Raw genomic sequence first — 20358 nt, forward strand, 5'->3', positions numbered from 1 at the left:
TAAACTTCCATGGCTCTAGGGAGGTGGAAGGACACACAGTGACCCTCCTCCCTGAGACCTGTACTTGGTGCTGCATTATGAATGAAGGATAGACATTGGCGGAGGGATGATGAAGAATAGTAATAGGAATTGAGGGTTGGACCTATTGCCTTTTGATTCATTTTTAATGAAGTAAACAGGTCTCTATAGGTCATCGGCAGATTCGCCCCATCAGCAGGTGGTGTATTTTCTCCACCCGCCGGCAGCCATATTACTGCCCTCTGACATCCACCAGGGCTGCAGCAGCTTCATTGGATAATTAGGTCCCCCTGTCACTGACTGAACTGACTGGGTGTCTGTTACCACATATATATATTTTATTTCTTCAGTGTAAAAGTAAAAAAGACCAAGAACCAGGAGCCAAAAATGACCATGGACCTGGGGGAAAAGTGAGCTTGAAGTTGACCTTGAAATTGTTAAGAGGTTATCTTCCTGCTATTGTACGACAGCAATACATTTGGATTATTTCAAATACTGCACAGTTCTAACTCCTTTAACCTGACGTTGTATTCAGCTACCCTTCTGTATCATTTTAAAGACTACCGGACTCTCTGTGAGGCTGTGTCTGTGTTACTGTAATAAGAGTCCAGCTGTTGACACGGTGACAAACTTCACTCTTCGCTCCACTGTGTTCCATAATTCTTTTCATCATTTGTTGTACAAACCAGTTTTGTAAAATGTCTGTCTGGATTTTTCTTTCTTTCCCCCCCCCTTTTTTATCCTAAAGCAACACTTGCTATACATCTAAATCTCTGTGCATTTTACATGACGATAACAGGAACATGGTTATGTGGTAATAGGGAATATGACTATACTCTTTATGTAATCATGTATATAGTTATAAAAAAACCCTGCCTCTTTGGAGCAGACATGTGTGTCAGGTGCAGCAGAAATTGGATGACAGGCGAGCAAACACGCACATACAGAAGAGTCATCTGGGAAATCAAGCTGAGCTCAGTTCACTTGCTCTGAAAGTCGGCAAACAGGTATGATAATGCTGAAGAAAATCCCCACAGCAATTCTCTGCCAGAGTCCAGGGAGGCAGTGGAGAAATGGACAGAAAGACACAGAGAGGAGACGGAGAGAGAGAGAGGGAGAAACAGGAAGGTGATAAATGAACAGATGCAGGGACGTAGAGAATCTAGATTTACAGGTTTTTAAAACAGGTGCTATTCATAGACCATCATCTGCTCTAAATGATATCATTACAGCCACAAGTCATTAAAAAAGAAGACTATATAGATTTCCTGACACCCTCCCTCTCTGCTTCTCCCTTGGGGCCGAGCGCAGATGAAAATGAATTTAAGGCCCCCTCAAGTCATTGAATCTGCTTTTTATCACCCGATAGCGTAGCTACATATGTGCCATTGTGCTGTATATGGGATTAGAGAAGGATCTTTTCTGCCTGACTGGAGACCAGCTCTCAGCAACAAGATGAGGATCATTTCCTCCTGCTGAGAAAAGAAGCTTCACTTGGCCTACGGAACACACACACACACACACACACACTGCTGGTGTTCAGTAGCGATCTTGACCCACATGCTGTCTTGTCAATGTGTGAAAAACATTTATGTTTTGTTCTCCCAGGTTGCTTCATGTGGACACTTTGATCTAGTGTTTCCGTTTCTGTTCTAATCGTTCCATCACTTCTGACCTGATCACAAAAACACTGATCCAAAAAATCCAGGCTCATCTTATATGATCATTTCAGGACACAAGACCTGTGATTTTTCTTTATCTACTTTTTCTGGCTTTTTGGGTCATTGGTCTTACTCCAGTCAACCATTCTTTGTATGTTATAAATATAAAAAATATCAATTTATTAATCGGAAAACCAATACTCAAATAATGTCTAACTACAAAGATGTCCAAGGGCAGTGTCTATATTCTACATGTACCACCACTATCAGTGGACCAATGTATTACGTTTATTATATATTTATTCCCCATGCAGCCTCCAGTGGTGAATATTCTGATTAGTTTTTCTCTGCTCTTTAAAGCCTTTGACTGTACTTTGCTCAGGGCCGACTCTGGACCTGTGCTCCATCAGTAATATACTCCAGGGCTCTTTGTTCTTCTGTTTATTTATGTAGTTGTTCTGTGTGTTTATACCAAGATCTTTACTACGGAGCAGCTGCTAATTACAGCAACCGTTCTCTCTCTTTATAAACTAAAACAAAGTCTAACTAAAAAAAAAAAAAAAAGAAAAGCTTCCTGACATGAGTGTTTGATGTAGTTGGTCAAGTTGTTTTCCCCTGGGCTGTGGTCACCTGGATTAAACCAGTTGCTGACATCATTCAGAGGTTTGGCCTACGCTGATGTCATTGCAATCACACTGGGATTCTTTTCTGCAATAGTTGAAGAATTGACTGTTTCCATTAACTGGTATGACCAAGCGTTTTGACCCAAAGTGAAAAAAGAGTATCCTGTTTAAATAGTACATGTTAGAATGTATTATTGTACACAAATAAGTACACAAATCCTATTCTGCTGAATCATTAGGTAACTGCAACAAAAAGTGTTACCTTCTTCAATGTATTTCAGATAAAGGACTCTATACTATAATGTGCTCCATTATACAGGGATTTAGCAGATAGCCATTACATTATACAGTACATGGTATATAAACAGTTTCTATACTAAAGTTACAGTTAGAGTAACATTCCGCTAAATATATATATAGAAATCCATCTTAGTAAGCACAAGTTATGACTTTATGACTTTATGACTGTGCAGACCATGGCAGTCACACTAGGGGCCGCAGACCTCCTGTTGAAGACCTTTTCTAGACTATGTATTCAGATATGAACAGTTTTAGTAGGACCTCCTTCATTAGTGTTCCTACAGTGACACCGTCCCACTGCTGTACTCTCCAGACCTCAACATGTGGTGGAATCTCATCCTACGTTTGAATGTAAACCTACCTCTTCAGTGTCGCTGACTTTCTGCTGTCTCTCTCCTGGTATGCGTTAATGCACTTACATGCCTAACTATCTATCCATCTATCTCACTTTCCATTGGCTCGACGACTGCAATTTGCAGCTAATGCTCCGATCCCCACTCCCCCCACCTGCCTCCTCATGTCTCTCCTTTCTCTGTGTCTCCTCTCAGCCTTGAGGCGTTCTGTTTCTTTGGCTCCTTGGTTTTCACTACAGTCACAGAGCTGAAGAGAGAGGCTGGATTGGTGCAGGAGGGGCAGAGGGGGGCATTTAAAAGAGCAGTAGGTGGGAGTGGAGTCTGACCGCAAAAGGGTCTACTGTTTAAGGGAAAGGGGATTCTCTTGCTCTCTCTCTCTTCCTCACACCCTCTCTCTTGCTCACTGTGTTTGTCTGTCTCTCACCCCCTCCCTCTCTCTCTCTCTCTCTCCCTCTCGCTCTCTTTACTGGCTCCACATCAGCCAGGGCTCTGTAGGTAGACTCCAGTCCACACTCTGAAGAAAGAGAGGGAAGACAGAAGTGTCAGCCACAGAGAGATACAGCATGGAGAGAATGTGTGCCTGAGAAAGGCTCTTCAACACAACTGCTCTGCTGCTGCTGCGTCTCCCACTGCTGCTGCTGCTGCTGCTGCTGCTGCTCATATTTGACTCCGTGAGCTCTGTGAGAGTGAGGTAAGTCACCTTCATCACCTGGTGTGGATGAAATGCTGTTGAATGGAAGCCGGATAACAGCTGTGATTGCTTCATGAAGGTGAATGAATGAAGAGACAGCACTGCAGAGTTTGTCACTGTTGACTCTGACTTTAACTGTGAACTGAACTTAAGGTTCATGGGAAAACTTTTGGTTTCTGTCAATTTATGCTGTCTATCATTGAAAGTGTTGATGGTTTAACCTGAGGATGAGCAGTTTGGTAAATGAGGTAAATTTGTGATTTTCTGGAGCTGTAGCGAGATGAAGGAGATGGAGAAAAGAAATCAGAGACAGTTCATGGAGGAACATAAAGATGGTTGTTAACAGTGGAGGAGGTTGGAGACAGAGTGAGGTGGAGTCAGATGATTCACTCTGGAACCGGAGAGATTTTTCTTCACCTGTGTGTGAATGTCATTAGCTTGAATATGTTGGATTAGGATCACTAGGAGGTAAATGAAAAAATGAACAGAAGTTTGGATTTACATTCATGGTGATAAATATTATCATGATATTAGATCATAAAAATTTTGAAAATCTGTTGTCCAGTGAGAAAATTTAAATTGGCCACTTCAGCATACAGCCCTATATGCTTTATACTTCATGGCCCCTGTAGACTAAATGAGTGTAGCCTACCGGTAAAACAGCAAATATGATCCAAATTATTTGAATCAGACTTAAATATTTATCCGGCATAGTTTCTTCTGATTGATGGAACTCCAAATCCATGGTACCAACTGCTCATTTTCATTGCTTAAAAACTTCTTATCGGAATGTGTCAGTTAGTCTCTTGTCCAGTGAAGAGTCTCTGAGTGGGACTCAGCGTCTAAAGCTTCAGTCATTCATTCTCTCTATGGAAACAGGCAGTCCTGATGCTCTTTTCTGTCTTTACCAGGAGACAAATTATTAAATATATACATAAAAATGTCTTCAGATAGTAATGTCTTTGAGGACTTCAGTATTCTGCTTAAGAGAGGGTTGATGCTGAGGTGTCAGTCTGCAGGGGAGACTTAGTAATCCTGCTCTGTGTGTGTGTGTGTGTGTGTGTGTGATTGTGTGTGTGCGTGTGTGTAGGCGCAGCTGTATGTTTTACGGCTGCCAGCAGACAGACAGTAGGCTGTGTAAGTCTGTAGACAGACAGCTGCTCAGCATTAGATGTTCCTGGGCAGGTCCAATCACCCACATCTAGAGCTGTTAATAGCTTATACACACGTATAGGGTATATGTGTGTATGCAAAGACACAAAGACATACCCACAAATACACACACACACAGACTGAGTTTCAGCTCCATGTGCTTCTGACTCGTCCATCTCATAGGTCAAGCCTCTTTGTTTCACAGTCTCGTCCCAGGAGGAAACTGCTGAAGATAAACAGAGAGTGTGAAGGAGAAGATGTTTGATGGATCTGTAAATGAACTGGATTTTACAGATACGTCGAATCTGGCAGCAGGGTCTCTATCGCTTCAAACTGCTTACATTACGGCTGCCAGTCAAAGTGATTGACTCCATTTTCTATGGGTTTTATTCCGAGGATTGAGTGGAGCTGCTCATATATAGAGTGTTTGTGAGGATTTCAGACGACAGTAAAGGTTTGCTGAAATCCATGCAGTCCTTTGTGTTAAATACGTGAAACACGATGATGCTTATAGGACAACCAGCAGCCTCATCAGAAAAACTGAAAAAGAATGGAAGTTTTTAAAGAGATGCCAAGTTCCTGATCCTGGAGATCACTCACTTTACAAACAAACACAGCTACTTCAAGTTATTTTATTATACAAGCTCACCATTAGATGGCAGTCTTTCTTAAATGCCATACTTAAAACGCAACAAATGCCCCTCTTGGGGATATTGTGTTTGATTATTGTCAATTCTGGGCAATTGTAAAAACATGGCCATTCTAATATTATGACAATTCTCATACATTTATGTCTTTTTCCACTAAGATTATGAGCTTTCCTCATAAAAGTACAATTTTTTTTCATAATGTTTCAACTTTCTCTTAATATCCTGTCCTAATACTTTATTTTTAGAAAATTTTAAATTAATATTTATTGTTTTATTATTTATTTATTTAAATTATGTTGTTTTGTTAACAAATAAGTGGATTACAAACAGCAGAGCTCTCTCGACTGCTTAGGTCTTTTACAGTAATCTTGAGAACGTAAGATAACATTAATAACAGAAAACCCATTGCTCTATTGTTGTTATTCTTCATAAAATACTGGGTTCACAATGTACATACTCATGCATAAAATCAGTTCAGCTTCTCTCCCTGCTCTCACCCTTGAATGAACAATAGCCAGAGATTTCTGAAAGAGTCTGGAAACTTGAGCTGGAGGGTTTTACAAATGTGTGAAATGGGTCAGTAGTTCCCAAAGATATATTTTTCAGAATTTATGGCTATAGCTTCATTTACACTGCCTACTCCAGATTAACTGGATAAACTATTGGGGCTCACAACTGTATGGCACCGTAACTGTGTGCAGATGGTAAAGTTAGATTTAGAAGAGGTGAAGCCCTTCGGATGTTTATGCTGCCTTAAAAAAAAAAAAAGAAAAAAAATCTCCCATAAAGTCAGACATTTTTATACGTGAAAGCTATGGCTCACTTTATGACTGCAGCAGATATTGCCCAGACCCCACACCATCAGATGTTTATTAAGATATGGTCCATCAACAATGCAACTCTGGAGATAACATTTAAAACTGTTTAGGTCAGAATATGAGAAAATACCTCCAGTGACACATTTATTATAGGTATATTTTATTTTTATGTTTTTTTTTTTTTCAGAACTTCGAAAACTTGAAATTCATTGTCGTGTTTTTGTGTCAGATGAGAAAATAAAGTGATGTTCTGGACCTTATAGAGAAGGTTCACTCTCTGACCAGACCAGTAGTCTAATTTGAACCTAGACTTGACCTGAAAGCTTCATGTTTAATTCTCATTCATTTATACCACTTCGTGTTTTACACATGTAGAGCACAGGTTTGTTCAGCACGCACCACGACCTCTGCTCTTTAGATGCGCTACCTGATCCTACATATGCAGCATACAGCTGCTGGGGGCTCAGAACATTAACATTTCACGATGCTGTGGCTGTGCATGTGAGTCACAACTGATGGTGACCCAGGGTGCAACGATGAGTAAGAAACAGGCCTTTGTTTGGACAGCTGTTAGCTCCCAGTGCTCTCTCTGAGAGGGTGACTGTCTTTAACCCCACTTTGCTCCTCCACTGGTGATGGAAAGCAAACAGTAATATTGGGTATTCATCAAGAGACACGTTAGGCAGGAGTGAGTCTCTCAGGGGTTGGATTAAATTTAATTTAATTCAGGATAATCCAGACCTCCTATCATTCCCTGTGGCCCTCTTCCCCCAACAGAGATTCTGTTGATTTATTTATTTATTTTTTTAGCTCTTGTGCAGCCTCTCAGCAAGTAAGATAGCAAAAATAACCACTCTGTAAAAGAAAGGGGCGAGACAATTGGACCACAAACACCAGGTGGATTTTTAAAAGCTAAATATAGTCTAGCTAAAAATGACAACTAGTAAGTTTAAAGTAAACTAATATCTAAAGGATAAGTCAAGTTAAACAAAATAAACTCTTTAAAGATCAAATTATATTTCTCACATGTTGTGTGTTTTGGTGTTCATTTAAACATTTCCAGCCATGTCACACAACTGTCTTCTGCAGGTGACTCAGTAAATGTGACAGAATCAGAGGACAGATAAATGTCCTTTAAGGAACAGGGAAAAAATAACCAGCATTAATGTAACGTTTGGGTAAACCTAAGAATTATTTCAAATTTCCTAAGTAGACAGAACCACCTGTGGTCCAGATGGTTTTCTGTGCTAGAAAGTTGTATAAAAAGTCTCAGTGGTGTGTAAGGCACAGGGAAACTAAAGATTAATTGTTGATGGAAAACTGGCGTTTATAGGTTTCATGTGACAAGACTTAAGGTGAGACTGTGAAATTTTAAAATAACTTTCCTGTTGGAAAATGCTGAATAAAAGTGAACTAACTTGGACTGTAAGGTCCAAGGTCTGTCTGGAGGCAGTTCCCTGCCGTTTGTACTGCACAATAAATGTCTGGGGTTTATGTAACAGGGGCTGCTCAGCAGACAGGGGAAGCCACTCATTAATGAGCCTTTGAAAATGAAGGGAAAAGATAAAGTGCAATGTCTGTGTCATTACTAGCTTCACCATGTTTGGGAAAAAAAATCCTATTCAAATACAAGTGAGAAGTGAAAGATGCTACAGCGATGAGCGTTGCCTCACTTGTGATGTCACTGTGCCACACGTGCACTACACACCCTGACATTAATGAATGTGTGTGTGACATATTTAGTCTTTCTGATTAGCAATGGATACTCAAAGAAAATGTACAGGGTGAGGCAGAATGTACCGTGCCGCACCGATAGGGGGCAGTGATGTGTGATGCGGTTCGTGACTGACAGTGCTCAGCCCCATACGCACAACGTGTGACAGATGCACGTCACTGCTTCCTCATCTAGGCAGAAAAGTGTGTAAGGGTCTTCTATGTACAGACAGAATAGGCATTGAACTTTGTCCAGTTCAAGGATGAAAGATTTTTCCAAACTGGATTTCCAGTCAAAACTAAATTAGACTGAGTGGGACCAAAGGTAACCCGGTCTCAAACAGGGTGGTACACCCGAAAAATCCCCGCTGGTTTCTATTAGCCACCCCTTCTGTGTTGCGCTTAGTGACTCATGAGTTTATGTTTTTTTACAACATAAGTCAGTGCAGTGTTTTCCTGTGTACCAATGTGCCCCCATCACATTAACCACTGCTGCAGAACAAAGACCCCCCTCAGAGAGATCCAGTCCTTTAAACATCCCAGATGGTTTTTAATGTCCATCTGATGCTAATGTGAGATGGGAAAGGAATGGAAGTCCTGAATTACTGAGTTCAGGGATGCCTTTGTATAGAGCCAGAATGCATGCACAGATACTTTACCTCCACTAGTAAGTTCACACATTGGAATGCATGAGCAATAATGTTCTTGGAACATGATGGGATGGGGGTGAGCCTGCTTTTTTATTCAAATTCAGTAGAAATGGTAGAAATGGAGGAGACCGACAAGGGAAGACCCTGGGTATTCGGGTCATTAAGCTCATACAAGTGTGTGAATGCAAGCCTCTCCCAATTTGGACACAGAAAACGCTTCAGGCTTTCATCACAGACAAGGACAAACAGATGTCTGACAGTCACAGCCAACACACATGCTTCCATCGTTGGTAGAGAAAAGAGAAAAAGCTTTACACATTTATTTAAACAGAAGTCACCAGTAAGACATGAGAGGAACATGGCAGAGTCAGCAACTTTAGAAATAACTCACAGACATGAGTATTCTCAGTACGCAGTATGCTCTCCTCACTCCCTGTTGGGTCTTTCAAAAACTAGATGTATTTTAATGAAGAAGACTGAAAACATTTAACTGTGACCACAGGCCTTCATTCAGATCAGGTGTATGTCACCAGTGCTGTAAAGACAACTGGATTGTTGAGTCAGAAGCAACAGCTGACTCAGGTGAGGAGGTTTTGGGTTTAGGAGCAGATGGTTCGATGATCTCACCTTGCAGCTCATTCACCTGAGAGTCAAGGTGTGAGTTACACGGTAAGTTTAGATGAGTCACCGAAGTGGACATCGATACCTCCGCTCTGCCTAAATCACAGCTGTCGTGAACTGGCTGGCTTTTCACAGTAATTACAGAGTTTGTCTTAAATGCGGAGCAGAAGATGTAGGTTAAAGACAGTTCTCACACCACTTTGGGAGCCTGAGGGCAAAAATGGCCTTGAAACACCAGACTGTCCTTGACAGCTGCTTTTAAGCTACATGTAAATAGAGGATGGACTTTTGTAAAACCTGGATGCCCTACATCATCCTACATTGCTCATCCATCCTTGTTGTACAATACACAGCATATTTCTATCAGTACAACAGGTTTAGTCTTACTACTACAGGACTATACTTCACTTACTGCAGCATGATAAAAAAAACTATCTGGGAACAATAACTATCATCGAACCTCCATGAGAACATGAGCACCAGTGTGAGACGCCACAGCCAGACCGCTATAAGGATGACACAAATCAACCTGAAGTCACATAGAAAAAAACAAAAAATAAATTGATTTAACGTTTTCCTGTCGTCAACTGGCCCAACAAGCAGCAGCGTTCGCGCCACATTCATTTTCCCCATATCTGAGTAAATGTCAAAGAAGGAAATTGGTTTTCGCTTGAAGGAGCCGAAGTTGTTTTTTCCAGTGTGGTATCACACAGACATGTCAGCTCTACACTGGTTAGAGCTGGGAGAGTGATAGGGTCTTGGCAGAGGACTCTCTCTTTCTCTGAGTACCCAGATAAAGTGTTTGTGCCAGTATCAGGGCTCCTGCCTCCTCCTCTCCACAGCAGCCTTATCAGCCCAGAACACACTCCCCTCCTCCTCTCCACCGTAATCTGTGTCATCAGATCCAGTGGGGTCACAGCCCTGAGCCATTGAGCCGAGCTTCGGTTTGATGAAACACGTCTCTACTTTCTACCCTTCATCCAGCAGAATTCCCCTGTTTAATTTCTCTTTTACCATGTGGGAAATAATGATAACAGCCACAGAGACACAGAGAAAATAGAAATATATTTTACAGATTTTACATCGTCACCTTCAGCCGAGGCTGAAATTTTTATTCTATCATTAATGTCTTTACCACCTTGACAACATCAAACCTGAAATTCCAATGTGAACTCTTTAAACTGAATAACTTTTTTGCAAAATCTAAAAGACCTGTCTCTTAGGGTTTCACTTATTTAAAAAACCTTAATGTTTACCTACTGTTACACAAGTTCCGAATACGTACTAAAAAAAAAGATTAACTTAGAAGAAGAAATGTCACCCTAAATGTAGTAGAGGCAATAAAAAACACAGAACAAGAACTGAACACATCTTAACTGAAAGTAAAGAAAAGAATGGTTAAAATTGCAAAAAGTTAGGCAAGAAAACAATTTAACCTCAGGCCACATATCACTGACTGTATGACAAAAATAAATAAAGAGATGAGTCGTCTGGAGAGGAAGAGGCCTCACAGTCATCAGTCTGTTTTGAACTGACAGGAGTTTTCTGAGCCACATACTGATTTCAGGCTTTTTTGTTAATTACCTGTGTCTCCGTGTCTGCTTGATGACATCACTGCTGACACTGGACTTGAACCATGTCTTGACCTCAGCTTGGTTCTGCTTGCCTACTCAGGGAAATGAGTTGAAACTGATGAGTGTTCAGTCTGTTTTTCTCTGTTTGTTTCTTTATTTTACCATATGTTTTATGTTCTTTTTAGCAGTGATACAAAACTGCAAACTGATCAAATATGGAAAAAAAAAGCTTTTTTTCATGAGAAATAGTTGTTTGCTCTGTTTGATGATGATAATAACTCACAGACAGAGGGTGCACTGTCGTCAGCAGCTCACCATCTCTCTGACCTTGGTGCAGATGCAGTGTTTAAATCAATATTCACCTGTGTTTTCCTCCAGTCTGCTGGAGAGAATATTATGATAAACAGTGTTCGTGCTGATGGACCGGCTGTGTGGCTCACATGGATCTCATCAGTATCTGTGAGTTGAAACTGTAAGGATGTGGTAGCATAAAACTCTTGGTTGTACAAGGTACACTTTATGTTTTCCAGTCTAGATTGGTACAAGAAGGATGATGGTACTGAAGACCAGTAGATCTCAGTATTAAAAAAAACATGCAACAGTACTAGTAACTGTTTGCTTACAATAAAGAAAGGAACCAGGAGCACAACGAAGGTTCCATAAATTATGTTTGTTTCTGCTTAGAACATTTTGAGGTGCTTGGAGTACTACAATAGTTTATTACAACTATCTGAGATTCTGTGCTTGATAATTATTGTTCATGTACGTAGTCCTTGGTTCTGTCAAGAAAATCTTTAGTGACTCTAGTAATTTAGTACATTAAACATTTTTCTCTTTTGTGGATAATCTTTAAATCTCGATGTAACCACAGAGATACATTAATTTCATAGTGCCTGGATGTAGAAACCATTGTCCGTGACTGAAGCCTATTTCCTGGTCATTTTCCCTCCATCGTACAGTTCAACACCATCTCAAGGTGAATGGAGCCCCAGACAATAAACCTTTCCTCGGTCCACGTGGCACTGACCCACATTTAGATTCTGTAGAAAAGAAGCCAAGCTGAGTTTTGGTCACGGGTGACCTACAAAACTAGGCAAGCTTGATAAATTCAGCCGAATTGAAGGCCTATCAGAACTGTTTAATGTGCACTCCAAGGACTTTGGTGGTGATGGTGGTCCTTGATTATTTACAGCTTTTCTCTGCACAAGGTGGGACAACCTGCTTTATTATTTACTGTTTTTAACACTGCCGTGACACTGTTCACACTTTAGAACTGTTGGAAAATGTTAATGGTTGGTTCAACAACTCTACTGTGATGCTGCACAGACTGAAGCCTGACCTCAGACAAATTTACGCTGCTTAATGACAATGACAGAAACAAAAACTCGTTTCCATGGCACAGGTCCATGCAACCTCAGTGGTCACTAATACTACAATCTCCATTGGACATGTACATAGTTCACACTGGTGTCTCTAGTTCTCATGTCATGTGACATTCGACATTGTGACGTTGATGGTTTCCCTTTCATTTTAGCATTCAATCATTCGTTCATTAATAGGATAGCTATCAGTGAATAGGTCCTACCAAAAATGATAGGACAAGGAAACACCCGGGACCAGCTCTGGAATAGCAAGCTCAGCTAATTCCAAGTTGTCTGTATATGTGTAATAGCCTATGTCATATGTTCATTGTACAGGGCAATGCGTTTCCCTACTGTGCACTTTAAATCTTTAATCAAGTGCCCTGACGTTAAAATGTTTGTCCCCTAGCCCCCACCCTAACTCTCCGATGCAAAAGTCAAACTCCGCCTATGGCTGGAACTAACACTAAACCACTCCGTGAATAAAATAAAACTTAATTTTGTGATCAACCTTTGGTGATTATCTCCAGCTTTGACTGTGTCCTGAAAATTCTCTGCATCCAACAAAGCGGGAACTGGCTCAAAATGTCTCTGCCTCCATATCAAGCCTGGTCTGGTCATGAGACCTCACATCTCTTTTAAAAATATTATATTTCTTATATATTTATATAAAAACAACTCACATCTTTTACTAAAAAAAAATATCCACCAATAATGACGGGGTTTAGTGAAGAAAGAGTTTAACCCCTGTGATGTCAAGTTTTTTAGCATGTGGCTTTTGACCGTCCTTTAAAGACATCATGACTCCTGCAGAAGATATAACCAGATTGTCTGTGGACGTGCATTAATCAATCACTCGTTAAAATGAAAGCAAACCTTGTGTCTGAAGGTCGAGAGGCAGAGGAAGGAAAAACTGAACAGGGAAAGTCATCATCAGTGCAGGGTTTATTTGTTTTAAAGTTTAAAAGAATGTCGGCAGAGACATGACATCAATGATCGTGGACCGGTCTAATGAGATTTGTTGCGTGCCAGGTCAGGTGGGGGAGAAGGAGGGGGAGGGTATTCAGTATCTTTTAAGGATTCTTGCTGACTGTGATGTCCTGGATTTACTCTTATCTTGATCCTCCTTAGTCCTCCTCTGTGAGAAATATCTACAATCGCTTGATTTACACAGGGATTATGGTTTTAGACTCAAACAGCAGGTAGAAGAATAAGCAGCAGCAGCAGCAGCAGCATCAAGAGGCAATTTAGAGAAAGAGAGTTGTACGTACTTTCAGAGTTGACGGAAGTTATACCTGAGGTTTAGTTCCTGTGGAAGGTTGTTTGTTTATTAATCCAGAAGGACATTGTTTTGCATGTTTAATGCACAAAGACTCGCAGCATGATCTATCTTTTTTTTTTTTGTTGTTGTTGTCATTTTTTCCTCTTGTTTCTTCATCATGGGCCACTGAAGTATTGTAATCTGCATAGTAATTTGGCACAGTTTCTACACCACATCCCCTTCCTGACACAACATAGTCTGGGAATGGGTACTAGGTATATTTTAATGCAAAAGCATTAAAATGTCTCAGTTATTTAAGAATCTGAAAAGAAAAAGATTTGTTCCAGTTGTTCACGCTGTTGTATTATACAGTGGATATATTAAACCCAAAATACTATTTTTTTAAATATCTAGAATTTTTTTGTATTGAACATTGAACCAGTGGTGTGACCCTCCACTTTGAGACTCCTGCTGTATAATGGGCGCGACCCTAGAGACAGCTGTTGGCGTTCTGACACCGGCATTTGTTTGCAACTTTAGCCACAACTAACTCTATATTTATCAACTCAAACCCAAACACACATGGACCATAGGGGCCCAAATATCAGTGTTCCTCATGATGCATTTTGGTTACTACTTTTGAAAGTATGAAATTACTATAGGACAATTGGGAAACCTTTATACTGATACATAAATCAGCCACTCATTTACATTTCCTTTGGGGGCATTGCTCAAATAAGAGACAGTTTATTTATTTTTTTTTTAGCTCGTTTTCGTGTGCAGTGGTTAGGTGTGTTAAGAATATAGACTACAGATCTTTACTTTAACACTGATGGCCAGAATAGTTGGTCAAAATGGATGTCAGAATAACAGTGAGAGTTATAGCTCCCTGCCTCACTGACATTTGGAGAATGAGCTGAACTATTGGAGAGAACCATGTGGAGATAACTAATCATTTTTGAAACTTGATCGTGTCCCCTGAGCTTGTGAAGTTTAAAGATCAGGTAAAGTTCTCATAGATTAGTGAGAGCAGAGAGATCCAGCTGGTTAAATTCTTGTCACATTTAACGACGAGGCAGCCACAAGGCTTTGTTGCTATCTGAGAAGTTTAACTATAGAGTTAAAAACCAAGTGAAGGAACTACAAAGAAGCAGCAGTCAAGATTCTATTAGGCTCATGTCCATCTTGCCAACAACCAGCAGCATTAGCATAATACCAGGGCCACAGGGAGCCCATAAAGGAAGTCCAAACTGAGGATCAAGTCTGTGTTTCTCAGGGTCACACTCAGAGTCTCATATTGTGACTGTTACAGATTAGTAGACGGCAGTGAAGGACTGAAAAGGCCAAGTCCAATGATTTCCCAGACACTGTGAAAGTTTCTGTTCAGGAGTGAATGCTCGGTTTTGCCAGAGTCACAGATTTTCAGACAAAGCCTGCTTTGGTTTCTTGGGGGCTTGCCTTGCCCTGAGGTCCAAGTTGAGAGCAGCTATGCTTCAGAAGGGCAAAGTCAACCATTCGCCCAAAACTAAAACCTGAACACAAAGCAATTTTATGCCTATTTTGTGTTTTAATCCCTGGTTTTTGATGCTTGGCCACAGTAGTGTAATGGCACTGGGTGTGTGTATGTCTGTGAGTGATCATTATTGTGAACCCGTGACCATGTCATATCCATTTAGAAGCTTCATCAAGTTCAAAAATGGAATAAGGTCTAGAAATCTTGGAGCAGTCTGGTTTTGTCAGGAAACCAAAAACTATATGGAAATAGTTGTACTTCAGTAAGAGAGTTTTACAGTTGTCATTAACAGCTGTTTTTCCTTTTGTGTCTTACACTTAATGCCTCTGTGCCAGCACAAACAGAGGAGCTTCCCTCCTCACTGACAACAGCAATAATAGATGACAAATCACATCTTTAAATGTCTTCAATGACTTAGTACCGACGTAAATTTCATTTAAATTAGATCTGTCTTAGTTATGTTGGGAAAAATCCAGATCTCTACTCCACATGTTGTGTTTTGTTATGCAGCCATGATCAGACCATGAAGGTCAGGTAGTGTGTAGATTTCCAAACTTGGCTCAGCACATTTTAATAATTTAGTTCCAATGAAGGCAGTCTAGTATTTCCTTTCTCCCAATTATATGGTATTACGGGATGTAAAAAAAAATTACATTTCCATATTTTTATTATTTTTGTGATAAAATAAGCATTTTATAGAAATAAAAAAACAGTGAAAATAGTAAAGAATAAATAAATAAAAAGACATTTTGTAACACACATACAGGGCATTGCAAGAAATAACTTATAACCGTATGAACGGGTAAATGAGATTTGTGAACGTTTTGTTTTTTGCCATATTTCACAGCCCACGATGCCTCCTAAAGTGTTTGTAAAAGATAAATATTTACGTAAATAATAATAATATCTAAATTAATAATAATTAAGCTTCATAATGACCTGCTAGTGAAGTGATATCCAAAATACTTTTTTAGTTTTTTTGTGTTTTTCTAAAAAATAAATGAATAAAAAGTTGACCCTTCTTAGAAAGCTAACATGCTACTACTCAGTCCTGTTATAAACATGATTTACAGTTACAGTAGTGGGCTGTGGGAGACTCAAACAGAATATGCTCCCTGTTACAGTCTAAGACACACAGGCAGCCACTGCACACCTCTACCTGACCTGTATATTTCATTTAATGCTCTGATGAAGGAGCCAGCTGTAACATCTGGTTTGAAGGTTGGTCTGTGTTTGCTGCTACCTCAGCACATTTGTATTCTTTTCCCTTTTTTCCGGCAGAAATTTTGAAAGTCTCATGTCTCAGAGAGGTGAAAGCTTTAAGAATCGTGTTACTGTGCATGAATAAGAAAAAATTACCCCAACTCTTGTTTGTATAGCTGTTGGCCAGATGCTGACTGCCTGGTTTGCAGGTTGTGGTGCGGTAACACAGATGGCGTACACAACAGCACCATGAGCCTGACAGTCTGATGTGGCCTGGACTACAGAGTCAAAGAAGAGGCTGCTCCTCACTTAGCAGGTGTTGTCGTGTGGCAGGCTGACTCATCGTGAAAAACAGAAAATATCCAAGGACAGATGTTCTTCCTACTTTTTTTAATTTTTTAATCTGGACTGTACAGTACGGGGGGCGGTGGGGGATTATTTTCTATGCAGGAAATAGTATAAGTAGTTAGAAAAAGTACCAGGAAAGTAATTTAATGAATGATGTTGTCTCTTAGTCATGAAATATCATTAGATAAATGGATAATATTGCATCAATGTTAGATGAGAAAATTGTTGTGTTTTCATATGGATTTTCAATGACAATGACATACTCAACCCAGCTGCTGCTAAGCTCAGTTGAAAGTATACACATTATATATGTTGTTTTGAGATTATTTTTATTGTCATCTCTAGTAAAAACTTCAACAAATGAGGAAAGTGATTTATCAAGTAAGAATGTTGTTTGAGTGTTTTAACAGGAAATGCAAAATAAGTGAATTCATTATTCATTGTTGTAGGTCTAAAGACCAGAACACCAGTCTGCTCGACTCCACCTGTGGTCTCCAGCTTCTACTTCCGCAGAAGCTGCTGAGTCAACGTGTAGTCACCATGTGGGTAAAATATTTCCTCTTAGGCTGTGTAGCCACAGCCTTGCTCTTCCAACTCTCCACCGCTGGCCTGGTTCGGGTCATCCGTCACCGTAGAGAGACTCTGTCTCCCAAATCAACACAGGAAAACCTGACACTGCCCAATCCTGACCAGCCTGTGGTTTTTAACCATGTCTACAACATCAACGTTCCCACCACCTCCCTCTGCTCTGTGGATCTGGACTCACCTGGGACCATGGACTTGAAACACAATACTGCCCCTATAGATATGCAAAATACAGAGCAAATGGAACACACGATGGATGGCGAGAACCAGATTGTCTTCACCCATCGCATCAACATCCCCAAGCAGGCATGTAATTGCAACAACCAGCTGCCAGACATGAAGGACATCCTGAACAGGTTGGAGATGCTGGAAGCTGAACTGTCCAGTCTGAGGGAGCAGTGCAGCAGTGGCTCAGGCTGCTGTGGAGCCCAGGTTACAGGTGTGTATGGACTCACATAAACTTCCAAGTAAATAAAAAAAGAAAAACAATCAAATATAAATCAAACATTTCCTTCTTTTGGTTACCTTACGGCTTTATTATGTATTGGCTAATTTGAAGTTATTTCTTGGTAGTTTTTAATACATTTTCCTTGCCTCTCTTTATTCAAGGGGAGGTTGCCACAAAGCCCTACTGCAACGGCCATGGCAACTGGAGTGCTGAATCCTGCAGCTGCACATGTGAGCCTGGATGGAGGGGCCCCAACTGCACAGAACCTGAGTGTCCCAACGACTGTCAGGACCAAGGGCGCTGTGTAGACGGTAAATGTGATTGCTTTGAAGGCTTCGACGGTGACGACTGCAGTGTGGAGGTCTGTCTGCTGGACTGCGGCGACTACGGTCACTGTGTTGATGGCTCCTGCCTGTGTGAGGAGGGCTTCCTTGGAAAAGACTGTGCGGATACCAACTGCCTCAACAACTGCCTGGGCCGTGGACGATGTGTAGAGGATGAGTGCGTTTGTGATGAGCCATGGACGGGCTTTGACTGCTCTGAACTCATCTGCCCCAATGACTGCTACGACCGTGGTCGATGTGACAATGGCACCTGTTACTGTGACGAGGGATTCACCGGGGAAGACTGCGGCAATCTCACCTGTCCTGGAAACTGTAACAATCGTGGTATGTGTGTGAACGGTCAGTGCATGTGCCAGACGGGCTACAGTGGAGAGGACTGTTCAAAGTTGACCTGTCCCTCAAACTGTAATGACAGGGGCCACTGCTTCAACGGAAAATGCATCTGTGATCCAGGATTCGAGGGTGACGATTGCTCTATCCTTTCCTGCCCTGAAAACTGCAACAACAGGGGGCAGTGTGTTAATGGATTATGTGTTTGTGACATTGGATACCAGGGTGAAAACTGTGGTGAACTGTCCTGTCTCAACAACTGCCATGACCATGGCCGCTGTATCGATGGACAGTGCTTGTGTAATAAGGGATACTCTGGTGAGGACTGCAGCATCAAGACCTGTCCCAAAGACTGCACAGGCCATGGTGAGTGTATTGACGGCAAGTGTGTGTGCTTCATCGGCTTCACTGGTAAAGACTGTAGTGTGCTCACCTGCCTCAATGACTGTCTCGACCATGGACACTGTGTGCATGGGAAATGCGTTTGCCATGAAGGCTTCACCGGTGAGGACTGCAGTGAGAAGACATGTCCCAACAACTGTCTGGACAGGGGTTTGTGTGTAGATGGAAAATGTGTTTGCCATGAAGGCTACACCGGTGAGGACTGCAGTGAGAAGACATGTCCCAACAACTGTCTGGACAGGGGTTTGTGTGTAGATGGAAAATGTGTTTGCCATGAAGGCTTCACTGGCGAGGACTGCAGTGAGAAGACATGTCCTAACAACTGTCTGGACAGGGGTTTGTGTGTAGATGGAACATGTGTTTGCCATGAAGGCTTCACTGGTGAGGACTGCAGTGAGAAGACATGTCCCAACAACTGCCTGGACAGAGGGTTCTGCGTAGATGGAACATGTGTTTGCCATGAAGGCTTTACCGGTGAGGACTGCAGTGAGAAGACATGTCCCAACAACTGCCTGGACAGAGGGTTCTGCGTAGATGGAACATGTGTTTGCCATGAAGGTTTCATTGGTGAGGACTGCAGTGAGAAGACATGTCCCAACAACTGTCTGGACAGAGGGTACTGTGTGGACGGGAACTGTGTGTGCTACGAGGGTTTCACCGGCCCTGACTGCTCCACACTGACCTGTCCAGGAGACTGTCAGAACCAGGGACGCTGTGAGAACGGAGTGTGCGTCTGTGAGGAGGGCTTCATTGGAGAAGACTGTTCTGAAGGTAGGACAGAATCAATTTTTCATAAATCTTGCCACAGGATCATTATTGTATGTTCATCCATCTACAACACGTTTTCTGCAGTAATTTGATGACCTTTGAGTTTCAAGCCTTTATAAGAAAAGTGTGTCTCCTGGACATGCAGTGGACTTAAATAACTAAATTGTCCCAGCTGCTAACGATATCTATCAACATCCAACAGATTTCAATATGATGTCCGTTTGTAAATAATAATCCCATTCGCCTGAAAATGGAGGATAAAGTAAACACATTTAAATCAACAATACCCAAACATATTCTCAAGTACTTGGTAGAGGAAAGGACGTGCCCTGACTCATCTGGCTGACTGGGGAATTGAGGGACTAGGACCTAACCTGCTGATAGAGCCTGAAACTCATCTTACTGAAATGATAGCTAAGGTGGAAGGTGATGAGGAAGGTATGTCAAGACAGACCGAGGGAATGAGAAATGTTTTGCAAGACTTGGGCTCATGTGGCCTGGATGATGTTAGCGTCAACAAGAACTTCAACAAGAAATCTCTGACCTTAAAATGCCAATTTCTGGTTTGTTTTGAATCGTGCCTAGACTGCCACAAAGGTTTGGGTATAAATGGAAGACAGACACCTGCAGGCACCATTGAATTGATTCTGCATGGGGGGGTTTGCTCATTGAAGACTCTGTCAAGAATGGCTGTGAGGCATACGCTGGAAGACCCTGCCAACGGGGGGAGGGCTAAAAGAGAGAGCCAAGGAAGATCTTGTAGAGGGGTTCTGAGAGGCAGGCACTGTAGAAGACTTTGCAAAGGGGAGCTGTGAAGCAAACACCATGGAAGACTATGCCAAGGGGGGTTGGGAGGTATAATGCGTTAGAGCATTCTGCACCAGTGGTGGCAAATGCAGAGATTTAGCTACTGTAGAGTCAGACAATGTGTGCTTTGCAACAAAAGTCACTAACCAGGGAACCCTTGCGGT

At 41.5% G+C, this 20358-nt stretch overlaps 1 protein-coding gene across 3 annotated transcripts in view; it reads left to right on the forward strand.

The window, feature by feature from the left end:
• The first annotated feature begins 3280 nt into the window (after window positions 1-3280).
• tncb (tenascin Cb) overlaps window positions 3281-20358 on the forward strand; it is a 39340-nt gene continuing 22262 nt past the window's right edge. For 2 of the 3 annotated variants that reach the window (XM_008335884.3, XM_008335885.3), the window contains exons 1-3: window positions 3283-3646; window positions 16960-17534; window positions 17705-19390. In XM_008335884.3, coding sequence (XP_008334106.1) covers window positions 17051-17534; window positions 17705-19390 — 2170 coding nt within the window. In that variant the 5' untranslated portion in view covers window positions 3283-3646; window positions 16960-17050. Of the gene's footprint in view, window positions 3647-16959; window positions 17535-17704; window positions 19391-20358 lie in introns of all 3 variants that reach the window. The other variant, XM_008335883.3, reaches the window with a different exon arrangement.

This window comes from Cynoglossus semilaevis, chromosome Z (assembly GCF_000523025.1).
Source record: "Cynoglossus semilaevis isolate Cse_v1.0 chromosome Z, Cse_v1.0, whole genome shotgun sequence".
NCBI lineage: Eukaryota > Metazoa > Chordata > Actinopteri > Pleuronectiformes > Cynoglossidae > Cynoglossus > Cynoglossus semilaevis.